This window comes from Galeopterus variegatus, unplaced genomic scaffold, assembly GCF_000696425.1.
Source record: "Galeopterus variegatus unplaced genomic scaffold, G_variegatus-3.0.2 Scaffold1746, whole genome shotgun sequence".
Classification (NCBI taxonomy): Eukaryota; Metazoa; Chordata; class Mammalia; order Dermoptera; family Cynocephalidae; genus Galeopterus; species Galeopterus variegatus.
In genome coordinates, this window is record NW_007727857.1 from 82,586 (window position 1) to 99,944 (window position 17,359).

General features: G+C 40.7%; 1 protein-coding gene across 4 annotated transcripts in view; it reads right to left on the minus strand.

Moving 5' to 3' along the window:
* Positions 1-17,359, minus strand: part of MAGI1 (membrane associated guanylate kinase, WW and PDZ domain containing 1) — a 240,122-nt gene that overhangs the window by 53,779 nt on the left and 168,984 nt on the right. For all 4 annotated transcript variants that reach the window (XM_008578690.1, XM_008578692.1, XM_008578691.1 and 1 more), the window contains exons 10-11: positions 13,294-13,476; positions 12,134-12,754 (exon numbers count right to left, since the gene is read on the minus strand). In XM_008578690.1, coding sequence (XP_008576912.1) covers positions 12,134-12,754; positions 13,294-13,476 — 804 coding nt within the window. The remainder of the gene's footprint in view (positions 1-12,133; positions 12,755-13,293; positions 13,477-17,359) is intronic.

A 17,359-nucleotide genomic window follows, 5' to 3' on the forward strand; every position in this document is an offset into this window, starting at 1 on the left:
TTTTTTTTTTTTTTTTTTTTTTTTTTTAAGCATAAATTAAACCCAAAAGAAAGGAAAATTAGCCAGTTACTGGAATTTTGAGATGGTGATAGTGAAAAGAAATTCCTAGGAAACAGGTACACAACAGGTCCATGCACATGCATGTATTATATCCCTACCTTTCTTAGTGCCTTCATTCATATGCTGTCTGAGTCTCAAACTCAGCTGGTGGTGGACCATGGGCAGGTAGTAGACAAGAGTAAGGCCAGATGTATGATAAGAGAAAATGGCAGATTTCTGGCAAATTGAAATTGTTGGCTCTAGGTAAATGCATTCAAATTTTAAAATAATTTTTTTAAAAGATTGCTAAAGTCTATGGCCATACCACCCTGAATGCACCCGATCTCATCTGATCTTGGAAGCTAAGCAGGGTCGGGCCTGGTTAGTACTTGGATGGGAGACTGCCTGGGAATACTGGGTGCTGTAGGCTTTAAAAAAAAAGATTGCTAAACGTATACAAATGGGTTGCTATGGATTGAACTGTGTCCTCCAAAGTATTAGAAGCTTGATCCCCACTGTAACTATTAAGAGGGTAGGAAATTCTATTATGGTAATTGAAAGGTGGTGCCTTGAAGAGGTGATTAGATTTGAGGATTGCGCCCTTGTGAAGGAATTTATCCATTCATAGAATAATGGACATGGTTCTGAGCGCTTTAAAAGGAGAGTGAGTAAGGAGTTATTCTCTCTTGGTCAGCCATTCACCACTGATACCCTGTGTCCCTGTGTAGAGTCACTGGCAACAAGGCCCTCACCAGATAATTCCCTGGGCTTTGGACTTCTCAGTCTCTGAAACTGTAAGTAATAAATATTGTTTCTTTATCAATTACCCAGTTTCAGGTATTCTGTTATAAGCAACAGAAACAGACAAATTTAATGGGTCATGCCAAATACTGCCCTGGACTAACAGTTTGTAACCCTAAATCTTTCCTACACTTCAATGCATAGCTTTAGTCCAGCAGTTCTCATCAGCAAGAGGGTGATTCTCCCCTCAGGGGACATTTGCCAATGTCTGCAGACATTTTGAGGTGTCACAATTAAAGAGGGCAGGTATGGTACAGGACAAGGGATGCTGTTAAACATCCTGCAATGCACAGGATGGGCCCAGCAACAAAGAATCATCTGGCCCAAAATGTCAAAAGTGCAGAGGTTAAGACACTCTGCTTTAGCTCGAACAGACTTCATTGTCACCCCTCATCCTCCCAGATTCACCTTTCATCCACATCTGTACCACAAAGACTCGGACTACATGTTACGGCTGGTAAAAGTCACGTGTTTGCCTTACTTCCCTAACTAGACTGTGAGTTCTGTTTCTCTCTCTTTATTCCACAGCTGTGCACAAAAACATCCTCAGTCCTTGATTAAGACCAGGAACAGGTCAAATGGGAAAAGGCTTATTGTAAATATTATTAGGATTATGAAATTAAATAGGAAAGAAAAACAGCTATAGTGAAACCTCAATTGATTCTTTCAACAGGAAGCCTCAAACACATAGAAATTTCAATAGTCTGCTTTTCGGAGAAAAAAGAATGATCAATGCTAGTCTCATTTTACATGGTTTACATATATCATCCTAAAGTCAATCCCTCCTCTAGGATATTGGGTCTTATCTCCTTCCCTTTCTTAAAGGCCTCACTCCTTCAACAAGAGAGCACAATGAATTCTCCTTTCTCATCCAACCACCAGTTTCCCCATCTACTGAGTCATTCCTATCCCTATGCAAGAATGTGGTGGTATCTCCCACCTTAAAAACAAAACAAAACCCTCTCCTTTGACTCTACCTCCCTCTCCAGCTTGTACTTCTTTTCTCGGCTCCACTTCACAGCAAAGCTTCTGGAACAACTTGTCCGAATCCCCATCCCGCCTCCCCCTCTCACTGCCTACTCCAGGCTGAGTGCACTCATAGCACTCCACGAGCCGGGCTCTCGGCGGTCATCCACGCTGCAGGTAGCGTTCCCATGTCTATGCCACTACCTCCTGAGGACACCAGACACCAGTGCTGCTAGAAATCTCCTTGAGACACGTCTCTGCTCTCAGATTCCGTGATGCCACGGTTTCCTGCTCTTTCTCCTATCTGCACTGCTCTTCCATCTTTCCTGGTGCCTCCTCCTCAGTCTGAACCCATGTGCCTATGGGTTCTGTCCTGGCCTCCTCTCTTGTTCCCACTCTTTCCCTAAGTCATCTCATTCGGCCCTGGCTCTAAATATGGTCCACATCTGTGTTTTATAAACTGTGAATATGGTCCTTAATAAGAAATATATTTATACACACGTATGTATGTGTATGCATGTGTATGTGCACACAGCAAATGTTTCATGAAAAAGTACATTTTTTTTTTCCTTTTTGTCTTTTTTCGTGTCCGGCAACGGATCGCAACCCTCAGTGTGTATGTATGTGTATGCATGTGTATGTGCACACAGCAAATGTTTCATGAAAAAGTACATTTTTTTTTCCTTTTTGTCTTTTTTCGTGTCCGGCAACGGATCGCAACCCTCAGTGTTGCGCCCGTACTGGACCGGGACCGGCAACGGGATCGCAACCCTCAGTGCTGCACCCGCACCTCGCTCAGCCAGTGAGCGGGAACCGGTCTGTATGTGGGATCCGAACCCTCGGCAGGAGCGCCGCCGCACTCCCAAGCGGAGCACTGTAGCAGTGCGCCACCGGGCCGGCCCCCAAAAAAGTACATATTTTTACTGAGTGTAACATACTCTGATATTTTCTATTCTGTATTACTTTCAAAGAAAACACTGATTATAGCCCAATATATTGACTTCACAGCCCACAGTTTATAGAATACTCACTGATATGATAATGGCCCATAAATGTGTATTTCTCCTGCCCTAACCTTGCCACCACCAAATCCCAGACCCCAGACAACCTCCTATGTTTCTGCTTCACTTGGATGTCAAAAGGGCATTTCACAATTAAGAAGTCTGAGAAGGAACCCTTAATTCCACAGCTCAAGCCCTACCCACTCCTACCCCAGTATCCCAATCTTAGCGAAGATTCTGCCCAGGTCAAAACTTGAGAGGTCCTTTGTGACTCCTCCCTTTTCCTTTGCTTTTTCAGCTTGGGTCAGCAAACTACAGCCCATGGATCACATAAAGTTTTCTTGGAACACAACTAACCCATTTGTTTACATGTCATCTGCTACATGGGTAGAGTAGAATAGTGGGGACAGAGACAGTATGGACCTTGGCAAAGCCTAAAATATTTACTACGAGCTCTCTACAGAAAAAGTTTGCCAACCCCATTCTATAGTCAACCTATCAAGCCCTGTCACTCTTGTTAACACATCGCAAAACCCCTTCTGCCCTCCATCTTTACTGATGTCACTCTAGTTCAAGCTGCCAACACCATTGCTTGAACGTCTTAATTAGCAGAGGTCTCCCCATTTTCACTCCTGCTCCCTAATATACTTCACATATATGCCAAAGGGACTATCTAAAAACGTCATTGAGAGCTTGTTCCTTCACTGCTTGAAGCTGGACATCACACTGAAAACGAACTTCAAACTCCTGTCCTGGGCTCCTGCCTCTGACCCCAACTCCCCTTTGCATGCCTTCTACAGTCACCTGGTCTCCCTTCCGTTCTCTCGGGGTCTTTGCACTAACTCCCGCCTTCTGATCTAGAGGAGCCCTCTCACCGCTACCCCTGCCACACCCACTCACTTTCCCCTAGTTCCACTTGCTTCAGAGCACTTTCCTCTGGCTGATATTTTCTTGTCCATCTGTTCATTTTTGCTCTTTCTCCCCTCCCCCTTGAACTAAAGCTTCATGAAACCAGGAGACTGTCTGTTTTGCTGGCAGATGATTCTGCTCTGCTCCAAGTGCCTAGACAATGCCTGGCACACGATGTTAATGAATCTGTTTCCCAAAAAGGGACAACAAAGTAACTCCATTACATTCAAATTCAGCACTGTCTGTAGAAGCACAGAAGAATAATTGTACAGCCTGCCAGCCATGCCAATGAAATCCCACCACTCTTTCAGAAAGGGGAGGGGGATCCACCACTCTTTCATGAGAATTACAAATCACACAGACAGTTATAATAAATACTGCACGTAGGCAAGTAACTTGGGGGATTAAGTTTACCTTCAAGGAAGATAAGACATTGCCTTGCAGAAAAAAGTTTTAGACTTGCCAACCAGTTTGCATTGTGAATATACCAGGGATAAAACTCAAATCATCCAATCGAGTTTGAAATTGCATATAAATGTTTGAACAAACAAATCAAGCCTGCTTAGGTTTAACAATTTTACGACCGAAAGTCCATAAAGAAACCAGAGTTCCTTAAGGGAAAGTGAGGGGTGATATTTATGTTATATAATGAAAGAACCAAAATAGAAACATTTTTATACTTATCTCATCTCTTGCTGTAAGTCATCTCAAATATAAACGTGACCTAACATTCTCTAAAGAATTCTCAAATAAAATCTTTGACTACTTTAAACCATGGCAATAAACCAAAATAGCAACTTAAAACAGCATTACTAATAAAGGCCAGAAGTCTCCTTAATAGCAAATTCAAATACCACCCTGTTTAGCACTGTGGAAGTGCTAAGAAGCTTGCTAATTTTAACTTGAACAACTTTTAACAGCTAGGAAGATATTAGGCAGCATGCTGGATCTAACAAGAGGACTCAACTTTCAAAATTATTAGAAAAACTAACCACCATAGGTAAGAGGTGAGGCCAATTAGTTTGAGATACTGAGTCAGATAACTACACCAAGGAGACTTCAACATCTTCCTTCTTAAATAGAGTTCTGACAAACTGTAAACTGCTGATACAGCTCATGTGGCAGATTATACCTGTTTTGTACGTTAGCATTTTAGATGAGTTTTTCTTGTGTTTTAAAGTTTCTCCCACTTTTTAGATTAAAAGTACTTTAATAAAATAATTTAAACTAAGCTCCTTAGCATCAGCCCAGTGCAAAAGCTGAGATGCTTCCTGATCAGGTGGACGTCCTGTAATCCCGTTGAAAACATGGTGAGACCATGCCAGGATTGAGAAAGTAGAGATCACCCCAAGCACTCATACTTCACAAGTCTTAAGTTCTTTAAGTCTCAATTCCTCGTGCCCCCTAACATCTAGTTAACACGAGAAGGGCTGAGAGAAGGGCTTAAAGAAGTGCCTACATGTGCAAAGAATTTAATAAACAGGACCTATTTTTATTACTGTCTGTATAAAAAGAAGTCCATTACTATGAAGTTGCCTTCAGTTCCCTATTTTTCTTCTATTCAAAGGTATAAAAATAAAGAGAAAGGATAAGATAAAGGATGTTCAACATCCATCTCTATTCTGAGGCTAAAATAATTAGAATCTCTAGAACTGTGTGTCACTTTCTGTGATGATGGAAATGTTCTCCATCCACACTGTCCCATACAGTAGCCACTAGCCACACATGGCTGCTGAGCAATTGGAATGGGACCAGTGCTCAGGAACTGAATGGAAAGGAATTGAATTTTAAATTTTATTTAATTTTAATTCATTAGATAGTGGCTACTTTAATAGATGCTGGAGAACATGCTTTTGGACCAACATGATTCACTGGCATGGTGTTCCAGTATCTTGGTCTGTAGACACGCTGACTCGTGCATTTACTTGTCCTTCAGAGCAGCCTGTGACAGAGGGCACAGGCTTTGCGGGCAAACAGACCTGGGCTCAGATTCAGGTTCTGTCATCTTTTAGCTGTGTGATTTTGGGGTGGACAATCTCCCACTGCCTGGTTCCTTGGCTGTCGTGACAGTGCTCACACCTCAGAAAATTCTCTTGAGGATTAGCCTTTATGAAAACAAGGGGCCTGACGATAACTCATTTTTATTTTCATTCAATACACATGATTTTCTGAATACCTACAATGTGCCAGGCACTCTTTTAGGCAATGGGGATAAAGTGGTGATTGAGACCATGTCTGGGCTCACTCACAAGAAGCGTAAGTGGCATGAGGAAGAGGGAGGGAGCGGAAGCGACGGGTGGATGCTGTGTGGCTCCACGTGGAGTGGCAGAGCAGCCTTCTTGGATAAGAGGTCCTTCCCACAGAGGCCTGGAGGATGTGAGTGAGGGGGTCCTGAGGCTATCAGGAGGGAAAAGCAGGGCCAGGACAGGACTCTGGAGTCTACGCAGAATGATGGGAAGGCACCGTGATATGAGTGCCTTGATCCAGTCTACTTTAAATCACTCTAGTCGGAGAACGGACAGGAGGACGCACTGAGACGTGTTGCGAGGCCATGGCAAGGCCAGTTGCCATATGAAAAATGGCAGAGGCTAGGGAACAGGTGGGATGTCAACTGAGTAGGTGTACTGAGAAGGGAGAACTGACAGAATCTGCTGATGTTAATGTATAGGACTCTCTCTCTGACACTATTAGGATATCACTCCACAAGCACCCTGAATTCATTCCCCTTTCCAAGGGCCTGTAGCTCAATTTGAGACATTCTGCCAGTCAAACACCTAAGTGATACAATTTGCAATTCATTCTCTAGTCCAAGACCAGAGGGCAAAAAGAAGAGAGGCCCTGATCACCAGGGTTTAACTCTCCGGCGCTCACAGTGGCTCTAATTATGATGGTTTTGCATCATTTCAGAGGGAAATAAAACACAGACACACACAAAGAAGAGTTAATGCTAATGATATGCTTAGATAATGAGATTAGATATTGCTTTTCTGTTTGGATCAATGATGCTTTAATGAACTAAATATCATCAATACATTTTGATGAGAATTAAGTGGCATCAATTTGCCCATGGACTTCAGACTTGATTCATTCCTTTATACAGTCCTCAACAGAGTAATGCTGCAATTAGCTTGCCTATAAACCAAGAGGCTGTTTATTTAGTATGGTGGTTAAGCATACATCCTCTGGAGCTAGAATTCCTGGGTTCAAATACAAGCTTTACCATTACCTTGTCATGTGATTTTGAATAAATCACTGAAACTCTCTGGACCTCAGCTTCCTCTTCTCTAAAATGGAGCTTAGACTGTACTTTTTTTTTTTTTGTACTAAAATGGAGCTAAGACTGTACATTTTTATGTAAAAATGTTTAGAACCTTGCCTGGCACATTGCAGAAATGTTATTGTTTTTATTACAAGTCCTACACATGCTTTCCCAACCAAAGCAGAAATGTCTCCTTTGCTTTATACTAAGCAAATTTAGCTGTGGGGTTTCAACACCTAGAACAAAACCAATTCTTTCATATTTTTTTTTCCCCTGGCATACAAGCTAATAATCACTGCCTTCATTTCACAGAGGATCCTATTCAGAACCACACTGCAAATGAGTGGCAGCTCCAGTATGGTCACACCAGTGAGATATTAAGAGATTTACATATGTGTGCATGTGCACGTGTGTATGTGTATTGCTTGTACCATGCACAGGAACATGCCTGGCACATAGTAAGTACTCAGTAAATGATAGTAGTAACATTGTCATAACCAATACCACCACCATTTTCATACCTAACTTTTGCCTTTTTACTCTCATTATCATTTTTATAGAGTCATAAAGTGTGACTAGGATGCTATCTGATCAATGTTTTCTTTTCTTTATTTTTTGTGGCTGGCTGGTATGGGGATCCGAATCCTTGACCTTGGTGTTACAAGGCTGCGCTCTAACCAGCTGAGCTAACTAGCCAGCCCACTAGCCAGAACTCTTTTTTTTTATGATCAATTTTCTATTGTGACTTGTGGATCAACTTTAATTTATTCAGCTCGTATTTAGGGAGACCTTACCACATGCTAGGTTCCCCATGAGGTGCCACGGATATAAGAGTAAAGTTGAACTCAGCCCAACCCTCCAAGAGCTCTAACATTTCATGATCAATTTTCTATTGTGACTTGTGGATCAACTTTAATTTATTCAGCTTGTATTTAGGGAGACCTTACCACATGCTAGGTTCCCCATGCGGTGCCACGGATATAAGAGTAAAGTTGAACTCAGCCCAACCCTCCAAGAGCTCTAACATTTCATGACTTTACAATCTGACCCTAAAATTACTTAGTGACCTGACAAAAACATTCAGTGTATGGTTTGTGCAAATTGGAAAGCAAAACATCACTTCCATTACTGTCACAATCAGCAAAAGCCAGTGGGAGCTTGTGCTCAAAATGAGCAACTCCAACATCAAGTCCGCACTTCTATTCTCCTCTGAAGTAGAGAATTATAGAATGTGGGAACTAAAACAGACCTTAGGGAAAACTGAGACGTCTGTTGCTTATAAAACTGACTTTAAAAAAAGAACATTATTCAGAAATGAAAATAATTTTTTAGCTTTTTAAAATTACTTTCCCTAAGTTGTATTTTGTAGAATCAAAACTAGAAGGAACCACGGGAGCAGGAACTTAACATAACTTGCAACACTGGTTGTACATTGGTATTACCAATGGCACTTCTAAAAAAAAAAAAAATACAGATGCCTAAACATCGCATACTGAGATTCAGATTCTGTATGTCTCAGCTAGAGCCTTTTTAAAAAAAATAAAAATAAAAAGCTATCCCCACCCAATTGCTTCTGATATTAGGTAATATCAGTAAAACACCACATGATAACTTCTACTATGTGAGGAATTGGCACAAATGCTACCTTATTTGATCTACATCATGCACGTGCAAGGCAAGTATTATTATTATTATTCCCATTTCTTTAGATGCCAAACTAAGCTTAGAGAAGGTAAGTGACTTGTCTAAGGTCATAAAGCAAGTAAAGGCAGGATCTGGGATTCAAGCTTGCATCCCATCTCCAGAGTCTTACTGTCTTTTCTCTACACAACACTGAACTCATGCTTTGCATAAAATTAGAGCCAGAAGGGGTTGCCCAAAAGATTATCTAGTTCAAAACATCCATTTTTTGGATTAAAAAAGGATTATCAGGGCAGGAGTAGTAACCTGCTCAAGGGTATACTGCAGCTTAAGGGCAGAGTCTGAATGAGAGGCCAGCTCTTGACACCCTCAGTTCAGCTGTCTTTTCAATACACACTTTCTCTCAAAAGCAAAACGTATGTTCTCCACTTTCATAAAGAATTGCCGAATCTTCTCTTGAACTAGAGTATTCTGACTCAACACAAAACTTTATCTTAAAGAGTGTCACACTTACTCATAGGTGTGAATTAGCCAAATATACAAAATATTTTACACAGAGGGGCACAAGTACGTATACTACCCACCAATAATATAATCCCATTTTAAAAAACAGTGAAAAACCTTTATGGGACAAATTCTATATCTTTTGTATATTAAACAAAAACAACACAACTATTTAGACTCACACTGGTGTTAGCTAACGGGATTTCTGAATGCAAATACTATGTTAAAAAATAAAAAACAGAAAGCACTCTCCTGAGTGGACAGCAGAGGAAGGAGGAAAGGACACAGGATGGGAAGATTGGAGCCAGGCACAGGAAGGAGGAGCTGCCCTTTAAAAAACATGAGTGATGGACCAGCGGGCAGGGAGATGTTTATGGAGAGGAGACTGGTAAACAAATCAGTAATGGTCCCAGCTACCTGGGCCTGTGGATAAACAATGTCTCCCCTCCCCCCAACTCCAGGCCTGACCCAGGAAACTATCTGACTCCAGAAATTTAAAAATGGTATTTCAACCTCTGCTTGATTTTCAGATGGGGGGACAGGAAGAAGGGGATGGACTAAAAATACTAGAAACTGAAAAGTACTGGATCTTGCCAAGAGCAGATGTCAAAAATGAGCTCGGGAGATTAAGAATTAAAATAGATGCTACGAAGTAGCCAGTTCTGTCCAAAGTAGAAAAGACCTGTTCTTTAAAGCATAGAAAGCCTCATCCTCAAGATATGAATTCTTGGGAATCATGAAAGGTGTGGATTTAATGAGTTTATCAATCTGCTTACCAGAAATGAGATTCATTAGGAAGAACTGGTGAAGTGGCCATTTACTTTCTCATTTAACCTAGCTGCTGTCATGTTCTTTCATCAAACCTTCTCATTACACCCACACCACACAGGAGGGATGATTAAATGTCAGCCCTGATTCAAATAACTAATGTATGGCAGAAACAAATATATTTATATGCTTTCAAAAAAGATTAATAGTAGCTGGTGCTAGGCCTGCCAACTGCAGATGTACACACTTGCTGTCCTATATATAAATTAAACACAAGGCATATGGTGTATTTTAAAGACTGCTGATGTTACAGTGATTTTAAATTACTCAGGTTCTGGAATAAACTATGTAGATATGTTGACTAATGTGGCAATATATTCTGGATCTCTCCATATGAATGTTATAAAATATAATAGCATTAACAAAAAGAAGGTCTTAGGAATTAAGAAGAGAGAAGTCAAACATTTGAAATCAAGGGGTATGTTTCTATAATCAGTTGTTTTCCAGTTTAGGCAAATTCATTACAGTGTGCTTTCAGTACGTGTTGTAAATTAGCAGATTATAATGAGACTTCATGTTTGGTCCCCATAGAAGTGAATCTAATGGGACAGAAAACATCAACACATTGAAAACAGACAAGAAGGAGCAAAGTAGGCCACGGCACTGGACTGGAAATCACAGAGTAGAGTAAACTTTGCAGTCCTACTGTGGGCTAGCACCTTCCTACCTCACAGGGAAGAGGTAAAGATCAGATGAGAAGCGTGAGCAGGGATGAAAGTGCTTTGTAAATCATCAATTTGTCTATAAGTGCCGGTATCATCATCATCATGCCCATCATTATCATCATCAGCATTCTTATGCTCAAGTTATTTCCTACTACATTTTGGCCACTGTTTAAAAACCAATTATCTCAGCAGTCAAGCAATCTAGGTACAAGAAGAGACATCAAAGTTATATTGGCGAAGACACATTTTTAAAAATAAAATCTTCGCCATGGCTTTTGTAACTTCTCAAGAAGGGTTGGCTGAGTGTTTTGATTCACATAGACACTTGCTCTGTATTTTGGATTTCCTTCCAATGACCCCAACCATTTTGAGTGCAGAACACGCAGCTTTATGACAGCATGAGACCATGGCTGCTGTGACGGAAATGAGCTCCTCTGTTGCAATAGAACCAAGGGAAAATGAAAGTCTTGTTCTAGATCTCTTTTCAGGGGGCCGGATATGTTGGGCATGAAATAAATTATGTTGGCAAGGATAAGGAGAACAACCAATTTCAGGGGGTGTAGGGGTTGCAGGCAGGGAGAAAGAAGGAAGCCTAATGTCTTAAGATTCAGAATATCCCAGTTCTCTGGGATCCTCAACTACTTCATTAAAATGTATGTTGAAGGACCTTTTTAATATGATTGATGGAGCTTTTGTTCCTGCCAAGTATAAGTAATCATATATCCATTCAATTATTCAATACCTATGCACTCATGAATACCTAAAAGGAATCAGGTATTGTGTTCAATGCTGGGGATAACAGCTGTCAACATGTAGACATGGGCCCTAGCTATATGGAGCTTATATTCTAGTGAAAGAGAAAGAGTCAAAGAAAAATAAATAAATATATAAGAAAAATGCCTTGTGATAATAATGATCATAATAAAGCCTATAAAGAAATGGAGAGATGTGGCAGAGATTACATGGAGGTGTTGGGGAACTACTTTAGGTAAAGTGATCAGAGAAGCCCTCTCTCAAGAGGAGATCTGAATGAGACAGAGCAAGCCAAGCAAAGAGCTAAGGAAATAGCACTTCAGGCAGAGGGAACAGGAAGAGCAAAGGCCCCGAGGCAGGAAAAGGGCATAAAGCATTAAAGGAACTTCAGAAAAGAAGCCAGCGAGAGGAGTGTGACATGAGGTTACAGGAGTGGCAGGGAACCACATTTTGCAGCTGGTGCAGGCCAGGTTCAGGAGACTTAAAAAATAAAGGTTTAAAAAGTCACAGTCTGATTTATGTTTTAAAGTAGTACTCTAAATGCATATAACATAATGTAACATAATGTACAAACCATAAGCTTTATTCTAAAGAGGTTAGCATTTGGAGACATCAGTAGGCATTTTGAATACATTTCCAAACATTTAAATAAAAATGACCTTAAAAGAGCAGACATTTAAAAAGCCCCAAATAGTCTCCTGAAGACCAATTAATTAAGCAATGGACTGGGGGTTGAAAACATCAAAGAACAACGCAAACCTACATACCTCCTCGTTGCACCAACAATGTGACCTCACTTCCCTTTGGACATTCGATCAGCATATCCACCACTTGGTTGTGAGTCAGAGCCTGCACGTTCTTCTTATTAACTTCCACTATAAGATCCCCTTCCTTCAGCCCTCGGCACCGTGGACTGTCAACAATCTGTTTTACTCTTTGGCCGCCGCCACCAGGACTGTCTGCGATAGTAAAACCAAAGCCCATTGGCCCTTTGACTATATGAACAGTTATGAGTTCTGGCTGAGTGGCTATGGAGGAAGCCAAAGAGACAGTGTCATTGGGATAACCATGGGAACCGTTTGAAGCCACGTCAGCAGGGCTGCTTGGCCGGGCATCCTTCATGCCATTGACTTTGCCTGTTTTACTACTGTGGCTAGATGGCGAATCATAGGTCTCCTGCCCATTCACAATAATTGGTTCTTTATCCAAAATGGCCACCGAGGTCACTAAACTTGTATTGGGGTCATCTGGGTCAAAAGGCAATGGATAACCTCGGCAGAGTTCAAGGTCCACACTGGCACCGATGGGAATGGACTGGAAGATTTTCACAACTTGAGCATGTGTGTGTCCCAAAACACAGGTGTCATTCACACTGACAATTACATCCCCTGTGAAAGATAAAAGTGTGAGGGTTAAAAAAAACAGCACCCAAAAAAGTTAAATCAATATTATAACATTCTACCAATATGAAGTGGAACCCAATTTGGGGGTGATACTATATGGTAGAAAGAGACCGATTCCATTACTTATTTTAACTAGTAATAAAGCATTCTTTCAGCATCTAGAGTCTTCTCTGCTAATGAGAATATAATCATCATTGAGAGAACACTGGAACTCTCTTCTAAAAAAAAATTCTCATTGCAGAAATCCAAATTTAGAATTCATTTATTCAAATATATCTACACTTTTAGTAAATTACTGCTTTACTGTACTCAATAGCACCCTAACAGTTTCCCAAAGTTAAAATGGCTCTAAGGGTTTTAATCTGTAGCAAGGGATGAATTTATGTAATGGAGGGATCTGGCTCATTCTAAAGGTGTTTAAAGGACATTTATAAACCTGTGAAATCATAACACTGTTAGGTCTTGTTTGGGTGCTGGGTAGAAGTCTCACCACGCAGAACCAGATAAGGCCGTGTGGACTCTACCTGTTTCCATCTTGCCGTCCAACGCGGCAGGACCATCCAGGACCAAGCTCTTGATCTGGAGAAACTCATCAGGCTCATCCCCTCCAACGACTGTGAAGCCAAAGCCCCGACTGCTTTTCCGCAGCTTCGTGTGAATGAACTTGCCTTTCAACTCAGAAGGGTTTCGTGTAAAAAAGGGTTTGCCTGGATTAAAACAAGAAAAGTACAAGGAATGTCACCATGAGTGAAAAGGTGAATTAAATAAGATATGAGACAACATGTACATAACTTTCCATGCTTGTGTGGGGCCTTTGGCACATACATGTATTAAGAAAGTCCTCTCTTGATTTTAGTAATAAGGGTGCTTCCAAGCCCCTTTGTCTAAGGTCTCAGTCACCTCAATCACTTCCTTGGTTTCAGTTCATGTAGTTTGACAGCAATTGAGCTGCCATGAGCTGCTTTACAGAAAATGGAGTAAGTCTTGCTTTCTGTCTTTTATATTGTTTTACTTTTTATTTTTTAATACAGCTTCTGATATTCTGCTTTGGGCTTGGCTTCCACTTGTAAAACCAACTGAGCGGGCCGGCCCAGTGGCGCACTGGAGAGTGCGCCACTTGGGAGCGCGGTGGCGCTCCCGCCGAGGGTTCAGATCCCATGTGGAGACCGGTTCCCGCTCACTGGCTGAGCGCGGTGCGGGCGCAACATTGAGGGTTGCAATCCCGTTGCCGGTCCCCGGTACGGGCGTGACACCGAGGGTTGCGATCCCGTTACCGGTCAGTAAAAAAGACAAAAAGGAAAAAAAAAAAAAACCAACTGAGCAGAAACTTTAGTTTTTAATCAAACAGAAAACTCATGCTGAAAATACACAAATAATATCAGGAAACATATGATGGTCACAAAGAATAACTTAACAAAGATGCAGAATCACTATTTTCAAAATTAAGGGTCATAACTTTACTTTGAATTAAATCCTAGACTCAAATAATTTTTCTATGTATTTTCACCTTTTAACAATTTCTGACATAGCCAAAGCATTCCACTAACATTAATTGTGTGAAAAAAGCTTAGGATACGTGGCTTAGGATATTTTAGAAAAACCACAAACCCCCCAAAAAGCCCCTAACTAAACTAAGTACTTGCTAACAAGAGCTACACAGCTGAAAATTCAGATATCTTATTTAAAATGAATTAATAGATAAATAACTAAATGACTGTCAAACATGCTACCTAAGATTATATCGAGTTTTCCTGATATATTCACAAATAACATTTTGGACACAAACCAAAAAGTTTCTTTTAGGTTTATTAGTTGGGCATTTCTCTATAAATGAGAAACTCACTGGAATTTCTCTGGTTATCTCAAATAGTAAGCATAATTCCTTGAGCAAACTCTTTCATCTCTCCTAATGTCACTTCCTGTGTCCTGCCCTTGCCACAGATTCCCCATCTGCCCCATTTCTTTTCTATCAAAAATGTTATACAAAAAAATAAAAATAGAAAAAGGGAGAAAAAGCGGTCCCTACACACCCCTGCACTAGGAGCCTGGCACCAAGGAAGGGAAATTATTTTCGCTTAGCTATATCTAAAGAGTCTTAAAAGGTCTCTGGGCATGCATACAATTTTTAATTGCATATTTTAAAAGTTTCTGGCTCTTCAAAAGAAGGCTCTTTTAAATTGCCTGTAGTCAGAGGTCCGCTCACTAATCTCTTCTTTAGCATAGTCCCAAGGCTTATTGGAAGCTTGGCAAACTACAGCCCTGTCACCGTGGCTAAAGAAAGACAAGGGAGTAGGATTTGCCATGCAAAGTTATCTGCCAAGGCACCAGGAACCAGGAGGCTGACCTGTTATACTGCCAAGGTCAAGAGTTCAGATCCCCATACAGGCCAGTTGCTGGGGGGGTTACCAAGAGGTCTGGGGAGACAGCTGCCAAGACAATCAACTGATGGAATATTGAATACAGGTGAGATAACCCCCAAAGTAAGGGGACAAATGACCTATGCTCCTGTGGCAGTGCCACCTAGAGAGTTTGGGGAGCTTGAAGGGAAACACATTTCAGTTACACAGAGACACCTACAGCTGTCACTTTCTCAGTGAGACCATCCCTGACCACCTTATTAAAAACTGCAACACCTCCTCCGACATTCCTGATCCCCCTTTCCTGCTCTATTTCTGTCCTTAGCATTTACCACCTTCCAACATAGTACACATCTTACTTATTGGTTTGGTTTTCTGTCTTACTGTCCCCTACCCTCATGCATGAGGGGCACTTCACGTGCACGCACATAAAACCACTAGAATGTAAGCTCCATGAGGATTTGTGTGTGTATATCCATTTCTAGAATACTGTCTGGTACATTCTATGTGCTCCAAACATTTTTGTTCAGTGAATGAATAAATAAAAGCACCAAGAAATGAGATTTAACATGTCTTTGAGAAGGCTCAAAAGAAGTGTTAGGGTGTTGGAGCTTTTCACTCTTATTCTAGACAAAGTTAGAAAATAGGAAAACGTGCCTGGCAGTGTATCTGATTTTTTTTTTAAAAGCCATTAGCATAATTTGTGCTTAAAATGTTTTCAATTTAATACAGACATGAGTAGAGCTTTGAAATTATGTGACTGACTTCCTTTTCCAATGCTTAACCAGGAAGGGAAGATCAGAAGGTTTCACATTTATGCACATTTTATTACTTTTTATGCATAGATGGGTCATTAGTTAATGTACTAGCTTTTGGAAAGAAATGCTTTTCTTCCCATAAGCAGTGGAATTTGGAGCTCTCTGCTGCAGCCCTGTGGTATACGCAATTTTCTGAGGTCCTAACCTCTGTGACTAGTCACCAGTTGTAAGACCTGGTTATGTATGAAAATCACCCAGGTAGCTTTTAAAAATGTATTCTTTCCTAGTTTCCACTCTAGACTCACTGAAATCATAATCTTCTGGGTCTTATCCCAAAATGCTGCACTTGCACAACCCTTAGGTGCCTGTTTCCCTGCCAGACTGGTGCTATTCTTGGCACTAGTGTTTGAATACCCCAGACCAGTGCTGTCCAACAGCACTTTCTGCAATGATGCAAATGCTCCATATCTGCACTGCCCCATATGGCAGCCATGAGTCACATGTAACTATCGAGCCCTTGGACCGTGGCTAATGGGACTGAGGAACTGAACATTTGCCTTTTTTTAAAAAAACTAATTAGTTTAAATTTAAATAGCAACACATAACCAGTGGCATCCATACTGGAGACTTAAGACTAAGAAATGAGGTATCCCAGGAAAAAAAACAAAATAATGAAAATGTTTTAGACAGAAGTTAAACTATTCATAATGAAAATCAGTGTTCAAAACTGTGCTCTTCTACTTACCGGCTGTGTGGCCTTTGGCAAGTTACTAAACCTCTCTCTGCCTGAGTGTCACACGTGTAAATGGAGGTAATGATGGTACCTACCTCATATAAGAGTTGTGAGGAATAACTGTATCAGATAATGTAAGTAAAGGCACTTAGGGAGGTGCCTGGCACATAATAAAGCTCAATAAATGAGTTATTATTTTGATGGTGGTATGGGTGGAGTAAGTACAGTGAGGGGTTAGCCGCAAAAATCTCTCTCCAACATAAGCTTGAAGCTGGAGAGTTTTGTAGAGCACATCTCTGAAATTACCACTTGCTGGGATTAGAAGTGTGCTCTTGAGCAGGGGAGAGTTTAGTTGAGAAGGGAACTTAGCAAAATTAATACCAAATGATCTAACCAAGTCAGCTATATAGTTTCTTTCTGATAATACTATCAACATTAGATATTACACCAAACACTAGATATAGCTGATCAAGACGCATAACCAGCAGGCAGGTAACCCAGAGTCATAACAAATGAGACTAAAGTCTAAGTTAATGTTATTGTAATCGCAGCTTGAAGTCAAAGGGTATGGACTATAACTGGTTTCTTTGGTATCAATTATATTCCAAAAATTATAATAATGCTTGAAAGATGAAGATAACATGGAGACTACAAAGTACAAGTATTGTAAGAATAAGTGAGTTGATAGCAGTGAGAGTCCTGACTACTATCAGATCCAAGAGGGCTAAAAAAAAAAAAAAAA